This window comes from Oncorhynchus keta, chromosome 13, assembly GCF_023373465.1.
Source record: "Oncorhynchus keta strain PuntledgeMale-10-30-2019 chromosome 13, Oket_V2, whole genome shotgun sequence".
NCBI lineage: Eukaryota > Metazoa > Chordata > Actinopteri > Salmoniformes > Salmonidae > Oncorhynchus > Oncorhynchus keta.
Window position 1 is genome coordinate 19,894,235 of NC_068433.1, and position 15,545 is coordinate 19,909,779.

Genomic DNA, 15,545 nt, shown 5'->3' on the forward strand with positions numbered 1-15,545 from the left:
CATCTTTTTAGGTTGAATGTTCTCATGATTTATTGAAGATCTGTCTACTGGTGAGCACAGGATGTCATTCAGTGTACAGCTAGTCTCGTAAGAGAATACTTTTGAAGTCCAGGGGCCAAATGTATCAAGCGTCTCAAAGTAGGAATGCTGATACCGGATCAGTTTAATGAATCAGATTATGGACAGGTCCTTGTCATGGATCCCTCCGGAACTTTCATCACGCACACCTGTCCCCTATTCCCACTGATTAGTATTTGTATATATGCACCCTTTGGTTTCCATTGGGGGGGTCGATTCTTTTTCCAATGTCCGTTGCTGCGTGTGAGTACCTGTGCTGTGTGTTTTGGGCTTTCGTGCCCTTGTGGATTGTGCAGATTATTACAGGTCTCGTCCCGTGTGACAATCATTGTGCATGGGTGCTATTTATTCGATGTACTCCTTGCTCTTTTGTTTGGGATTCAACCCTGTGTTTTTCTTACGTGTTTGTTTGGTCTTTGTCCCCGTGCCTTTACACGGTACGCCGTAATTTGGGGCTTAATAAAAAAAACTATTACGCATTCCTGCATCTGTCTCCCGATCTTTCATGCCAACGTGACAGCCCTGATCCTAGAAATTCAAGACCAGGACCATTCTGTAATGAAAGACCTGACACATCATTGAACTTTATTTCCACACCTAGTCATCAACCCTCAGAAATATATTCAAATGAGTCGTATCTCTGTTTAGCTTAGATTGAATGATGACCTAAAGCCCACAGGTATAATGTATTCTGATGCAGTTACAATGTATTTTAAGACTTGAGTCATGAGAATGTTTCAGTTTCTCAAGGCCATGGAATATATGCAAAGTGTCTCCCTCACCTTGATTTTTACCTCAGCCAATTAAAGCTAGAATTAAAGCTTTGTCTATGAATTTGAGTGGTTACATTTCTCACGCCCCATCCCTAAGGTTTTTTACACTAGTCAACATGTGCTCCCGGATTGAGCTTAAGGGAGTAAGCCGTGTAATGTGCACTTGCACATTACCTCGTCACCTGGGTCTATTACCTCAGTCTGTGGCCATGGTAGTCCCCGTAGAGGTCATTTGCATACTTTATAGCTCTGGGTAAAAGGGGAAGGAGGAAGGAAAGTAGAAAAGGGATAGAGAGAGATAGTGGGCTCAGAGGAAAGAGGGTGATGATAAGAGTCACAGGAACTTGTTTGGAGTTTGCACTGGGTCATTGTCATCTGGGGACTCCTAAATATGTGCAGAGAATAATTATATTCTAAAGATCTAGGAGGTAAGTTGCTCATAAATATAATTTTTGGTAACACTTGACGGTACAGAAATTAATAGGTAGCCTAGTTACATAGAAAGTACATGATAAGTGTGTAGTTACACAGTAATAACCTATAACATACTTGTGTGTCTTTGGGATTTATCAAAAACTACTACCTCTAAGCATCATTGGTACCCGTTACCAATTGTCTGTTTTTAACTACATGTTACATAGCAAGGCCTCATGTGATGCCCTGGGCTGTTATTGTTGCTAGCTAGTTTCCTCCTGGGGCTATTTGCATCTTAGCAGTCGCTCTTATCCAGAGAGACTTACAGGAGCAATTAGTGTTAAGTGCACAGACAGATTTGTGTACCTAATTAGCTTGGGATTTGAACCAGCAACCTTTCAGGCTACTGGCCCAATGCTCTTAAACTCTAGGCTACCTGTAGCCCATGACTGGGTCATTACTGCTGGTTTATGAAATTCAGTGCACAAGGTTGAGAGCACAGGAGGTTGGTGGCACCTTAATTGGGAAGGAGAGTCTCGTGGTAATGGCTGGAGGGGAATGAGTAGAATGGTATCAAATGCATCAATGTGTTTGATGTATTCTATATCATTCCACTCTTTCCACTCCAGCCATTACCACAAGCCCGTCCTCCTCAATGAAGATTTCCATGGTTTCCATGTGTTTGATGCCATTCCATTTGCTCCGTTCCAGCCATTATTATGAGCCGCCATCCCCTAAGAAGCCTCCACTGGTTCAGAGTTAGTTTACACTGTGTAGTTATTATATTACCACGAGGGGTACAATTATTTCATAAGTTCTGTCTAATGACTTGGTTTACAATGTCAATGACATTTTTTTGATACATGCTTCTGTAATTTTGTGTATAATGAATTATAACTGGAAATCGTTTTGAATTAATCAGATAAAGCACAAGTTATACAGTACATCTTGTTCATAAGTATGTTGTACAGTATATATTTTATCTTGGTCATATCTTGCGCTATATATTTTATATATTGGTCATACTGTGTCTTTTAATGTAAATCTTGTATCTTGTTCATACAGTATGTTGTAAACAATACATTATTGACCATTCATTTCTATTGGGCACAAACCAATCTGAAACACAACCAAAACAAACAGCAAACGCATCCAAGTTTGTAGGTTCACTGCATGCTAGGAATATGGGACCAAATATTTTTTTGTGACTACATTAATACACCTATAAGTGAATTTGTCCCAATACTTTTGGTCCCCTAAAATGGGGGGAGGGGGGGAGTGCTGTAATTTCTAAACGGTTCACCCGATATGGATGAAAATACCTTCCAATTAAAGATGACAGTCTGGAATTGTATCATTTCACATCAAAAGTGCTGGATTACAGGGCCAAAACAACAACAAAATGGTCACCTTCCCAATACTTTTGGAGTTCCCTATCTTTGCTTTTGGACAAGCTGGTTGTCTCCATAATGCTTACCTTCAGCAATAGCTGTAACAAGTGAAAAACAAACATTGATTGACATGTATTAGCTTAATATCTTCTCTAATGTGTGCTAAACATCAGTGGAGGCTGCTGAGGGGAGGACGGCTCATAATAATGGCTGGAACAGAGTACAAGATTTATTTTATACTATTCCACCAATTCCACTCCAACCATTGCCACGAGCCTATCCTCCCCAATTAAGGTGCCTCTAACCTCCTGTGCTAAACATGCAGTAAGTTGGTGCTAATATGGCTAATTAGCAACTAACAATTGAGTAATAGGCACCAAATTATCATGAACTTACTGTTGTTGATGGATGCTAATATCATGCTGCTTTAAACATCTGAATAGCTTTAGTTCATGCGGCGTTGCGTTCTGTACAGTGACCCATTTTCAACATTTCACAAACAGTTTTGTTTTCAAACTTAAAAGGGGCAATCTGGAACAAAGCCACCACTGCCACAATACATTTTATAGACAGAGCGGGATGGCTATGGATGCAAGGACGGAACATCCATGACATCGTAATGTTCGTTTTATTTATATTTTGAAGCTGTACAGTCTTTGTTTAAAATTACATTGTATACAAAAAATGAAGTATTCTTCCAGAATCAATGTCTATATATAATTAAATTAAAAGACTGCCCCTTTAACACAGAGATAACACAATAGCTTTGATGCAGAAGATTCAACATTTCAGAACATTTAGAGTTAAAGCCAATGTACAGCATCAGTAGAGGAAGTATACAATTGGTTGCAGTGACATCATTATGACACATGTTATGACTTCAAGGTCATACTATTTGAATAAAGAAGTTGTGTTAACGTTAACTAATTCCAGACCAAAAAGTGACATGCCAAATTTGGACCTGCTGGGTCAGTGAAGGTAGGATGTAGTGTATAGTCGTGGCCAAAAGTTTTGAGAATGACACAAAAGTAAATTTTACAAAAGTCTGCAGCTTCAGTTTGTATGATGGCAATTTGCATATAATCCAGAATGTTATGAAGAGTGATCAGATGAATTGCAATTAATTGCAAAGTCCCTCTTTGCCATGCAAATGAACTGAATCCCCCAAAAACATTTCCACTGCATTTCAGCCCTGTCACAAAAGGACCAGCTAACATCATGTCAGTGATTCTCTCGTTTACATAGCTTTGAGTGTGGACGAGGACAAGGCTGGAGATGACTCTGTCATGCTGATTGAGTTCAAATAACATACTGGAAGCTTCAAAAGGTGGATAGTGCTTGGAATCATTGTTCTTCCTCTGTCAACCACGGCTACCTGCAAGGAAACACGTTCCGTCATCATTGCTCTGCACAAAGAGGGCTTCACAGGCAAGGATATTGCTGCCAGTAAGATTGCACCTAAATCAACCATATATCAGATCATCAAGAACTTCAAGGAGAGCGGTTCAATTGTTGTGAAGAAGGCTTCAGGGTGCCCAAGAAAGTCCAGCAAGCACCAGGACCGTCTCCTAAAGTTGATTCAGCTGTGGGATCAGGGCACCACCAGTACAGAGCTTGCTCAGGAATGGCAGCAGGCAGGTGTGAGTGCATCTGCATGCACAGTGAGGCGAAGACTTTTGGAGGATGGCCTGGTGTCAAGAAGGGCAGCAAAGATGCCACTTCTCTCCAGGAAAAACATCAGGGACAGACTGATATTCTGCAAAAGGTACAGGGATTGGACTGCTGAGGACTGGGGTCAAGTCATTTTCTCTGATGAATCCCCTTTCCGATTGTTTGGAGCATCCGGAAAAAAGCTTGTCTCAAGGTGAGCTCTATCATCAGTCCTGTGTCATGCCAACAGTAAAGCATCCTGAGACCATTCATGTGTGGGGTTGCTTCTCAGCCAAGGGAGTGGGCTCCCTCACAATTTTGCCTAAGAACACATCCATGAATATAGTGGTACCAACACATCCTCCGAGAGCAACTTCTCCCAACCATCCAGGAACAGTTTGGTGACGAACAATGCCTTTTCCAGCATGATGGAGCACCTTGCCATAAGGCAAAAGTGATAACTAAGTGGCTCGGGGAACAAAACATCAACATTTTGGGTCCATGGCCAGGAAACTCCCCAGACCTTAATCCCATTGTGAATGTGTGGTCAATGCTCAAGAGGCAGGTAGACAAACAAAACCCCACAAATTCTGACAAACTCCAAGCATTTTTTACGCAAGAATGGGCTGCCATCAGTCAGGATGTGGCCCAGAAGTTATTTGACAGCATGACAGGATGGATTGCAGAGGTCTTGAAAAAGAAGGGTCAACACTGCAAATATTGACTCTTTGCATCAACTTCATGTAATTGTCAATAAAAGCCTTTGACACTTATGAAATGCTTGTAATTATACTTCAGTATTCCATAGTAACATCTGACACAAATATCTGAAGTCACTGAAGCAGCAAACTTTGTGGAAACTCATATTTGTGTCATTCTCAAAACTATTGGCCACAGCTGTATAGCTGGAGTTTACACAAAGTGGGTTGAGCATCCCTTAATGGGAAAATTCACTCAAATTACAAAATGGTATATTGGTTTCCTTAACCTGAAATCAATCTATGTACAAAGTTAGACATCAAGCCATATCTGTAATGAACTTCGTCTGTTGTTTGTAGAGAGTCAGACCGAAATGCAGCGTGTAGGTTACTCATGACTTTTAATGAAGAATAAAGCGGTACATGAAATAACTGAAAAAACAACAAACGAGAAACTAATACAGCCTATCTGGTGACTAACACTAAGACAGGTACAATCACCCACGAAATACAACGCGCACTCAGGCTGCCTAAATACGGTTCCCAATCCGAGACAACGAGAATCAGCTGACTCCAATTAGGAATCGCCTCAGGCAGCCAAGCCTAACTAGACACACCCCTAATAATACACACTCCCAATTAATACAAACCCCAATACGAAATACAACATATAAACCCATGTCACACCCTGGCCTACCCAAACATATAACAAAAACACAAGATATAATGACCAAGGCGTGACAATATCTAGTTTTGTTAACCTGGTCACTGTCTCCAAATGGAAGGAAACCATTATGTGTCATTTGGGTGAACGATCCATTTAATGTTTTGTGAGTGCCGACTGAACTTTTTCAGGTGAAGGTCAAGGCAATCGTTTTAACCACATACATTTCCTCCTATACAATTCTATTTAGCTGTATACTTACTGTAAAACACTACAATTTACAGGGTCAAGCCTCTTGAGATGTGAGCAAAAATACCTTTGTGCCAAATTGCATGTAATTGTTTCTACATAAAGATATCAGAAGGGGCTGAACCTCTCAAGACTACCATTTGAGGCCCCATCTTGAGCATGCATTTTATAAATAGTAAATTACCTTCTGCATTTTTTATAACATAGGTTTCTGGTAATGGCAGGGCTTTTTTTTACCCAATGATGTCTGTGTAGAGCGTAATGAAATATTCAAGTAAAGCAGAGGCAATTACATGACCTAGTGTATACCGTTTCTGAAGGCTTCGCAGAAGAAACTGACTGGTCATAGGGCAGTTCAGAAAAATGCCTGCTGGACTGGTCCATCTTTAGCCCGGTAGGCCTGTCTAAATTGTCCTAAAGGCCTCAAGGACAATAAAAAATGTCCCGGTGCGTTAAAAATGCCTGAGCCAGGCCCTCCCGAGTGGTGCAGTGGTCTAAATAAAACACTGCATCGCAGTGTTAGCTGTGCCACTGGAGATCTATATATATATACCTCTGGCCCTTCTTTGGACACTGTGTTAACTAACCTCCAGACGAGCTTCAATGCCATACAACTGAAATTACATCATTTGAGTCAATTGGAGTTGTACCTGTTGATGTATTTCAAGGCCTACCTTCAATCTCAGTGTCTCTTTCCTTGACATCATAGGAAAATCAAAAGAAATCAGCCAAGACCTCAGAAAATGAATTGTAAACTTCCACAAGTCTGGTTCATCCTTGGAAGCAATTTCCAAACACCTGAAGGTACCACATTCATCTGTACAAACAACAGTACGCAAGTATAAACACCATGGGACCACGCAGCCGTTATACCGCTCAGGAAGGAGACACGTTCTGTCTCCTAGAGATGAACGTACTTTGGTGCGAATAGTGCAAATCAATGCCAGAATAACAGCAAAGGACCTTGCGAAGATGCTGGAGGAAACAGGTACAAAAGTATCTATATCCACAGTAAAACAAGTCCTATATCGGCATAACCTGAAAGGTCGCTCAGCAAGAAAGAAGCCACTGCTCCAAAACCACCATTAAAAAAGCCAGACTACGGTTTGCAACTGCACATGGGGAAAAAGTTTGTACTTTTTGGACAAATGTCCTCTGGTCTGACGAAACAAAATAGAACTGTTTGGCCATAATGACCATCATTATGTTTGGAGGAAAAAGGGGGAGTCTTGTAATCCGAAGAGCACCATCCCAATCGTGAAGCACGGGGCCGGCAGCATCATGTTGTGGAGGTGCGTTGCCTCAGGAGGGACTGGTGCAATTCACAAAATAGACAGCAACATGAGGAAGGAAAATTATGTGGATATATTGAAGCAACATCTGAAGACATCAGTCTGGAAGTTAAAGCTTGGACGCAAATGGGTCTTCCAAATGGACAATGACCCCAAGCATACTTTAAAAGTTGTGGCAAAATGGCTTAAGGACAACAAAGTCAAGGTATTGGAATGGCCATTACAAAGCCCTGACCTCAATCCTATAGAACATTTGTGGGCAGAACTGAAAAAGCTTGTGCGAGCAACGAGGCCTTCAAACCTGACTCAGTTACACCAGCTCTGTCAGGAGGAATGGGCCACAATTCACCCAACTTATTGTGGGAAGCTTGTGGAAGGCTACCCGAAACGTTTGACCCAAGTTAAGCAATTTAAAGGCAATGCTACCAAATGCTAATTGAGTGTATGTAAACCTCTGACCCACTGGGAATGTGATGAAAGAAATAAAAGCTGAAATAAATCATTCTCTCCACTATTATTCTGACATTTCACATTCTTAAAATAAAGTGGTGATCCTAACTGACCTAAGAGAGGGAATTTTAAATAGGATTAAATGTCAGGAATTGTGAAAAACTGAGTGTAATGTATTTGGTGTATGTAGAATGTATGCACACATGACTGTAAGTCGCTTTGGATAAAAGCGTCTGCTAAATGGCATATATATAAGGTGTGTATGTATAAGGTGTATGTAATCTTCTGACTTCAACTGTACATTGGCCATATACCACACACCCTCATGCCTTACTCATCCAAAGTACATGCATAGTACTTTGTGAGGGGCACACAATATGCAGCCTTTGGTATACATTAGCTACATTAGCTACAATAATAAACAGATGTTGAACACTATTTAAGTTGCTGTAATTAAGAATGTTTTCAGTCAACTCACCTGGTAATGCAAGGGTTAAATGAACCGCAAAACAACTTACACTCACACTGAGGAACCCCAGTGTTCTCATTGAAAAAAACAGCGGTGCTTGGCTATTCACGTTGTAAATAAAGTCTGGAAATGTCTCAACATGTTCCTGAATAAACCTTACCAGCTGTTCAAAAATAGCTTGGTAGAAATAAGGGTGACAATACCTTGAAGGGACAATTCCATGGCCACATTTTTATTAAAGCACAGATGTTCTGGGGGAATTAGTTTTGGATGTTTAAGAACTATTCTTGAAGGAAGTAGTATCAGGAAAAGAGCAGAAGGCCCTTGGCCCTCCTACATTGCACAGTTGGTGGTATAATCTGCCATGACTTTGGAAAGCTTTAGTTACCAAACGGTCATTGACAATGCAGGTTAGGTTCACTTTTAGGTTTTGATTATGTAGTCGAATGTCAAAAAACTTTTATTTTAATCCCAATTCCACAAACACAAGGAGGAGGCAGACAGTCAGTCTCTACAGTCCTTTAAGATCTTTATTTTCTTAGTATTACAAAGTGGTTTACAGGATAGAAGTAACACAGAACAAAACACAAGGTCGTTCGGCTTTTCATCCCGAGCAGGGTCGATCCTTTCGGCTCTTCCCGGTCAGGGTCACTCTCATCTGTTCCCCTCTACCCAGACACGGCAATGGAGAAGAAGTGGAGGAGACAAGTCAAAAAGAAATGTCTGAAGCTTTGACACATGGATTGTGTAGGTGTGCCATTCAGTGGGTGAATGGGAAAGACAAAAGATTTAAGTGCGTTTGAACAGGGAATAGTAGTAGGTTCCCTTGGGCACCAGTTTGTGTCAAGAACGGCAACCCTGCCGGGTTTTTCAAGCTCAACAGTTTCCTGTGTGTATAAAGAATGGTCCACCACCCAAAGTACATCCAGCCAACTTGACACAACTGTGGGAAGTATTGGAGTCAACATTGGCCAGCATCCCTGTGGAACACGCGCGACACCTTGTAGAGTCCGTTCCTCGACTAATTGAGACCGTTCTGATGGCAAAGGGGGGATGCAACTCAATATTTAGGAAGATGTTCCTCACGTTTTGTACACCCAGTGAATTTTATTCATTATAAATTAGGCAAAGTGTATAACTGTATTCAGCAGGAGGTCCTGTTTCTATCACAATAATGATCATTGATAACGCTGTACTGTATTTGCCACCGACGGGAAATGAAGGTGAAGTTGGCTGAAAACTCCTTTGACTCTGGTTCATTCATCTGAGCTATAATGAAGACCCCATCTATGTCATCTCAAATACAACGATATTCAGAGAGGAAAGTGTTGGTCAAGAATACTGACGTGTCAACCGGAGAATGATTTCTTGGTAAAAGCGGACTGTTTATTTGCGTGACCCAGCAATTCACCTTTCCCCTCAGGTACTAATTAAAACGAGCTGTGCCATCAGCCATCCCTATTGAACCGGCCTCAGAGACTTTTAAGATTCCCACATGTAAAGAGAGCGTGTGAGCTATAGAAAGAACATTAGCTCTTTGGGAGAGGGCTTTTGGAAACTGATGTTAAAAACATTCTCTGCCTTACTCCGTTTGGATGACAAAATATCTGTTCACACGTTCTGTCATTGCAGGGGTTGAAATGATGCATTCTGATGTAGCAAGTCCCCAAAAACCAGACTTGCACGTTTCTCATACTACATGCTTTAATTTCCTTTCTTTCTTTGTTTCTTTTTTCCTTCTCTCCTCTTTTTTCGCTCCGTTTCTTTTTCTCTTTCCTCTGCCTCGACTCTGTTCTGGGATCCTCTTTGGAACTAATGACACCATTGAGACGGCTTGAGTGTAAAAAGTGGCACGGCAACATATTTAAATTATTCAGTAGTGTTTCCTCTGTCACTGAGACAGAAGACAATTATGGAAAACCAGGGAGACTGTACTGTATGGCTATGAACTCATGAGGGCTTGTGTTGTGTTTGTCTAACTCTGACTTAGATGCAAATCTCCATCATCAATTCCCATTTCCTGTTGACTGAATATTTCCCTATTAAGCAGGCCTCTATGAAGCTTGATCCAGCGACATTCACGCTTCTCAAGGTATAGGCGATGTGCTGGGAGAGTGTTATTTACCCTTCATGGTTGACGTGACTTCCAACACAGAAGGCTAGAAGAGCTGTCCTTCCCTATGTGCAATGCTTGTTTCGAAAGAAGGGGGTTGAAAGCTTTGCAAGCGAATGTGGTACATACTCAATTATACAAGCACTTGAGGGAGACAAGTGTTCATGCATATACAAGGGGGGCTGCTATATAAAGGAAACATGCTGTTTTATCCTGGTGACATTTGTCTGCTCCTTAATGTCAACTCACCTCAAAGATATGGGAAGTATGAAGTATGGGAAGACTTTTTGGAGCCATCTGCTTCGAGGGTCATACAGAGAGTGAATACATGTATATCTGCAATATCCAACTTTTTGTTTTGTTGCATGTGTGTTGACATTTTTCTTTGGGTATGAAACAATATACGTTATGGTAATATTTCAAAAGATGTATTCACTTCAATGAGACAATTCCATTGATGCCCCACCTATTCCTACATTTCAATAATTCCTCATATCAGATGTTTGTATATAGTATGGTAATAGTTGTATATACACTGTTGTACCTGGACCCAAAAGGTTTCTACCTGGAACCTAAAATTGTTATTCAGCTGTCCCCATAGGAGAACCCGTTAAAGAACCCTTTTTGGTTCCAGGTAGAAACCTTTTGGGTCCAGGTACAACCCTTTTGGGTGTCATGTAAAATCCTTTCCACAGAGGGTTCTACATGGAACCCAAAATAGTTCTACATAGTTCTACATCCCACCAAAAATGGGAATTTAGTCCAGTTGGAGTCTCAGGAGTTTCCAGGTTTGGTTTTGTCTATGTTTTGTCTGTTAGCCTTTACAGCAGCTTAACGCCTAATAGTAATGGAACTTTAATTATTTAAGGTCTTCCGGAAACAGCGTCTGGGGACCTAAATCTCTTTTGCACCATTAGAGTATCTTTCTGGCCACCTGGATGTACAGCTTTCATGACAGTAAATAAAACATCTACGGAGTAACGGTAAATAATGGAATAATACAGGTTGGAAATGGAAGGGAAGGAAATGGAGCGTCAGAAGGTGCACATTTGTATGTGGCTTCGACTCGGGCTAAAACTTGCATCCTCTATTTTTTTGCTACCAAAGTCCTACTGTTGTTTATGCAGGAAATGAAGCTTCAAAGTAGCCTTAGAATAGCATACTATATACCGTGTCTTCAGAAAGTATTTATACCCCTTGACTTATTACACATTTTGTAGTGTTAGAGCCTGAGATATATTTTGTCTCATATATTTTGTCTTATATATTATATATTTTGTCTCACCCTTCTACACAAAATACCCATAATGACAAAGTGAAAACATGTATTTATTATACATTTATGCAAATATCTCATTTACATAAGTATTCACACCCCTGAGTCAATACTTTGTAGAAGCACCTTTTCTGGGTATGTTTCGAAGAGCTTCCAACACATGGATTGCCCATTATTCTTTTCAAAATTCTTCAAGCTCTGTCAAATTGGTTGTTGATCAATTCTAGATAAACATTTTCAGATCTTGCCATACATTTTAAGGAACATTCACTGTCTTCTTGGTAAGCAACTCCAGTGTAGATTTGGCCTTGTGTTGTAGGTTATTGTCTCGCTGAAAGGTGAATTAATCACCCAGTGTCTGGTGGAAAGCAGACTGAACCAGGTTTCCCTCTAGGATTTTTCCTGTGCGCTTATCTCCATCCCATAAATGTTTTTATCCTGAAAAACTCCCCAGTCCTTAATGTTTACAAGAATACCCATAACATGATGCAGCAACCACTATGCTTGAAATATATGGAAAGTGGTATTCAGTAATGTGTTGTATAGGATTAGCCACAAACATAACACTTTGTATTCAGGACAAAAAGTGAATTGCTTTGCCACATGTTTTGCAGTATTACTTTAGTGCTTTGAAGCAAACAGGATGCATGTTTTGGAATATTTTTTATTCTGTACAGGCTTCCTTCTTTTCACTCTGTCAAATAGGTTAGTTTTGGGGAGTAACGAAAATGTTGTTGATCCATCCTCAGTTTTCTCCTATCACAGCCATTAAACTCTGTAACTGTTTAAAGTCACCATTTGACCTCATGGTGAAATCCCTGAGCGGATACCTCCGGCAACTGTTAGGAAGAATGCCTGTATCTATGTAGTGACTGTGTATATTCATACACCATCCAAAGTCTAATTAATAACTTCACCATGCTCATAGGGATATTACCCATCTACCAATAGGTGCGCTTCTTTGGCATCGGAAAACCTCCCTGGTCTTTGTGCATAAATCTGTGTTTGAAATTCACTGCTCAAATGAGGGACCTTACAGATAATTATATGTGTGGGGTACAGAGATGAGGTAGTCATTCAACAACCATGCAACTTATTACATGAATTGTCAAGCAAATGTTTACTCCTGAACATATTTAGGCTTGCCATAACAAAGGGGTTTAATACTTATTGATTCAAGACATTTCAGCTTTTCCTTTTTAATTAATTTTTGAACATTTTGAAAAATAGTTCCACTTTGACATGATGGGGTATATTATGTAGGCCAGCGACAAAGAATCTCAATTGAATCCATTTTAAATTCAGGCTGTAACACAACAAAATTTGAAAAAAAGTCAAGGGGTGTGAATACTTTCTGAAGGCACTGTAGCTTTTCTAGCTTAACGTTCACCTATAAGGTCCATGACATTGTCCATTTGGGTGATACAATTAACAAATACTGTATATGGTAAATGGTGTAGTGATAGCTCTGGTCCAGGGCTTTAGTGTGCGTTCCTTCACGTGCTCACCCACATTCTGGACCATAGCTAGTGTAGATGTAGTACTACCAAACAAAGAGAAACTGAGTTGAAACCGAAACCGAAGTGTGTTGATTACAGTAGGCACTTGTTATTATAATGGTAAATCAGCAGGTTAACTGTATTATTTGGTTTAGAAAAGCTTTGGTGATGTCTAATGTAACGAAATAGAATGCAGGTAAAGGTTACAGTATGTCAGTGATGGATTCATAATCTAATAAGGCCCTGCCTGTTGTGCAATTATTGAGTTTTTAATAAAGGTCACGGTGAGAGTGTAAAATGCCATCGTATATCAATCTGTGTTTATTATCTGTTTAATCAGTGTGCCAAAGCCACTCAAATCTTTCGTAAATCCTTTTATTATTATCTGAAATATAAATAAAAACTACATTGACTTGTTAGTCATAAATTACTTGTAAATACACAGTACAACTCGTTTTTGAATTGACATTTCATTCAATTAATTCCATTCCAAGGAGTAAGACCGATTAAGGTCCACAATGGGTGTATGCATATTTTGTTTTTCATCACAAGTGACCTTTTCCTTTGCACAAATCTGGTATTGAATTCAACTGTGATTTATGTTGCTTAGCTACTGTATGCAGACATAGAACATTGAAATACTCAGGTTTAGAACCAGTTATCGCAGAATATTGAATACAGTGAGGAGTAAAAATGCAAACCGGCACACCAAATGTTAAATAATGTCCCTGTCAAAACCTTGTTGAGTAAAGTAAATGCATGTATAGAGTATAGGTTTTCCAGCACACAACTTTGACCTACTACTGTCACTATGTTGGTATTGTACCTACACAAACTATGTGTAGGCAGGTTGCTAATGCTAACAGCCTAATGTATACTCTTCAGAGGTACTGTATAATGGACTTAACAGTGTCCTGCTATTAAAATGATGTATACCGGTATATATACAGTATATATCACTTGGCTGTATGTATTTTTATATATAGGCCTATTTTAAAAGTGTATTATTGTGACGTCACCAACATTATTGCAACAAGAAATACAAGTACAAACATAACTTTAAGCTACACTGAACAAAAATATAAACGCAACATGTAAAGTGTTGGTCACATGTTTCATCAGCTGAAATAAAAGATCCCTGGAATTTTCCATCCGCACAATGTGCCCAAATTTTTTACATCCCTGTTTGTGATCATTTTTCCTTTGCCAAGATAATCCATTCACATGACATGTGTGGCATGTCAAGAAACTGATTAAACAGCATGATCATTACATGGGTGCACATTGTGCTGAGGACCAGAAACGGCCACTCTAAAATGTGCAGTTTTGTCACACAACACAATGCCACAGATGTCTCAAGTTTTGAGGGAGCGTGCAATTGGCATGCTGACTGCAGGAGTGTCCACCAGAGCTATTACCAGAGAATTGAATGTTCATTCCTCAACCATTAGCCGCCTCCAACATCATTTTAGAGAATTTTGCAGTATATACAACTGGCCTCACAACAGCAGACCATGTGCATGGTGTCGTGTGGGCGAGCGGTTTGCTGATGTCAACGTTGTGAGCAAAGTGCCCATGGTGGGGTTATGGTATGTGCAGGCTTAAGCTACGGACAATGAACACTATTGCATTTTATCGATTGAAATTTGAATGCACAGAGATAACGTGACGAGAACCTGAGGCCTATTGTTGTGCCATTCATCAGCTGCCATCACCAGCTTGATAATGTATGGCCTCATGTCGCAAGGAAAATGTCCCAGTTCTTCCATGGCCTGCATACTCACCAGACAAGTCATCTATTGATCATGTTTGGGATGCTCTGGATCAACTTGTACGACAGCGTGTTCCAGTTCCCGCCAATATCCAGAAATGTTGCACTGCCATTGAAGAGGAGTGGGACAACAGTACACAGGCCACAATCAACCGCCTAATCAACTGTAGGCGAAGGAGATGTGTTGCACTGTATGAGACAAATTGTGGTTCACCAGATACTGACTGGTTTTCTGATCCATGCCATTAGCTTTTTTAAAAGATGTCTATGACCAACAGATGCTTATCTGTATTCCCAGTCATGTGAAATCTATAGATTAGGGCTTAATGAATTCCTTTCAATTGACTGATTTCCTAACGTGAACTGTAACGCAGTAAAATCTTTGAAATTGTTGCGTTTATATATGTTTTCAGTATATGATAATGCATCACTGGGTTGTCCCGAACCAGGTGCTTTGCTATGAGACCAAGGCCTTGGGAAGTGGGTGATTAGTGGCATTCCCTCCGGCATGATGCACTTGTTCTCTGTATTAAAACCAAAACCCTGCTTTTATTCCCTTTAGGGTCTATTAAGTGGGGGGTTGCCATAACAACGCGTTGGCAGGATATTGCCTAGATACGGCATAATGGGTCTCCTGACACAACTTGGTCTGCTCCTGTGGAAGAACTTCACTCTCCGGAAGAGACAAAAGGTAACTAACTACACACCCTCAAAATAAATCAACCTACATCTGCTAAAATCATGGACACAGGGCCGTA

General features: G+C 40.3%; 1 protein-coding gene across 2 annotated transcripts in view; it reads left to right on the forward strand.

The window, feature by feature from the left end:
- The first annotated feature begins 1,162 nt into the window (after positions 1-1,162).
- LOC118391988 (phospholipid-transporting ATPase ABCA1-like) overlaps positions 1,163-15,545 on the forward strand; it is a 291,273-nt gene continuing 276,890 nt past the window's right edge. For both annotated transcript variants that reach the window (XM_052459513.1, XM_052459512.1), the window contains exons 1-2: positions 1,163-1,279; positions 15,350-15,478. In XM_052459513.1, the coding sequence (XP_052315473.1) occupies positions 15,413-15,478 (66 nt within the window). In that variant the 5' untranslated portion in view covers positions 1,163-1,279; positions 15,350-15,412. The remainder of the gene's footprint in view (positions 1,280-15,349; positions 15,479-15,545) is intronic.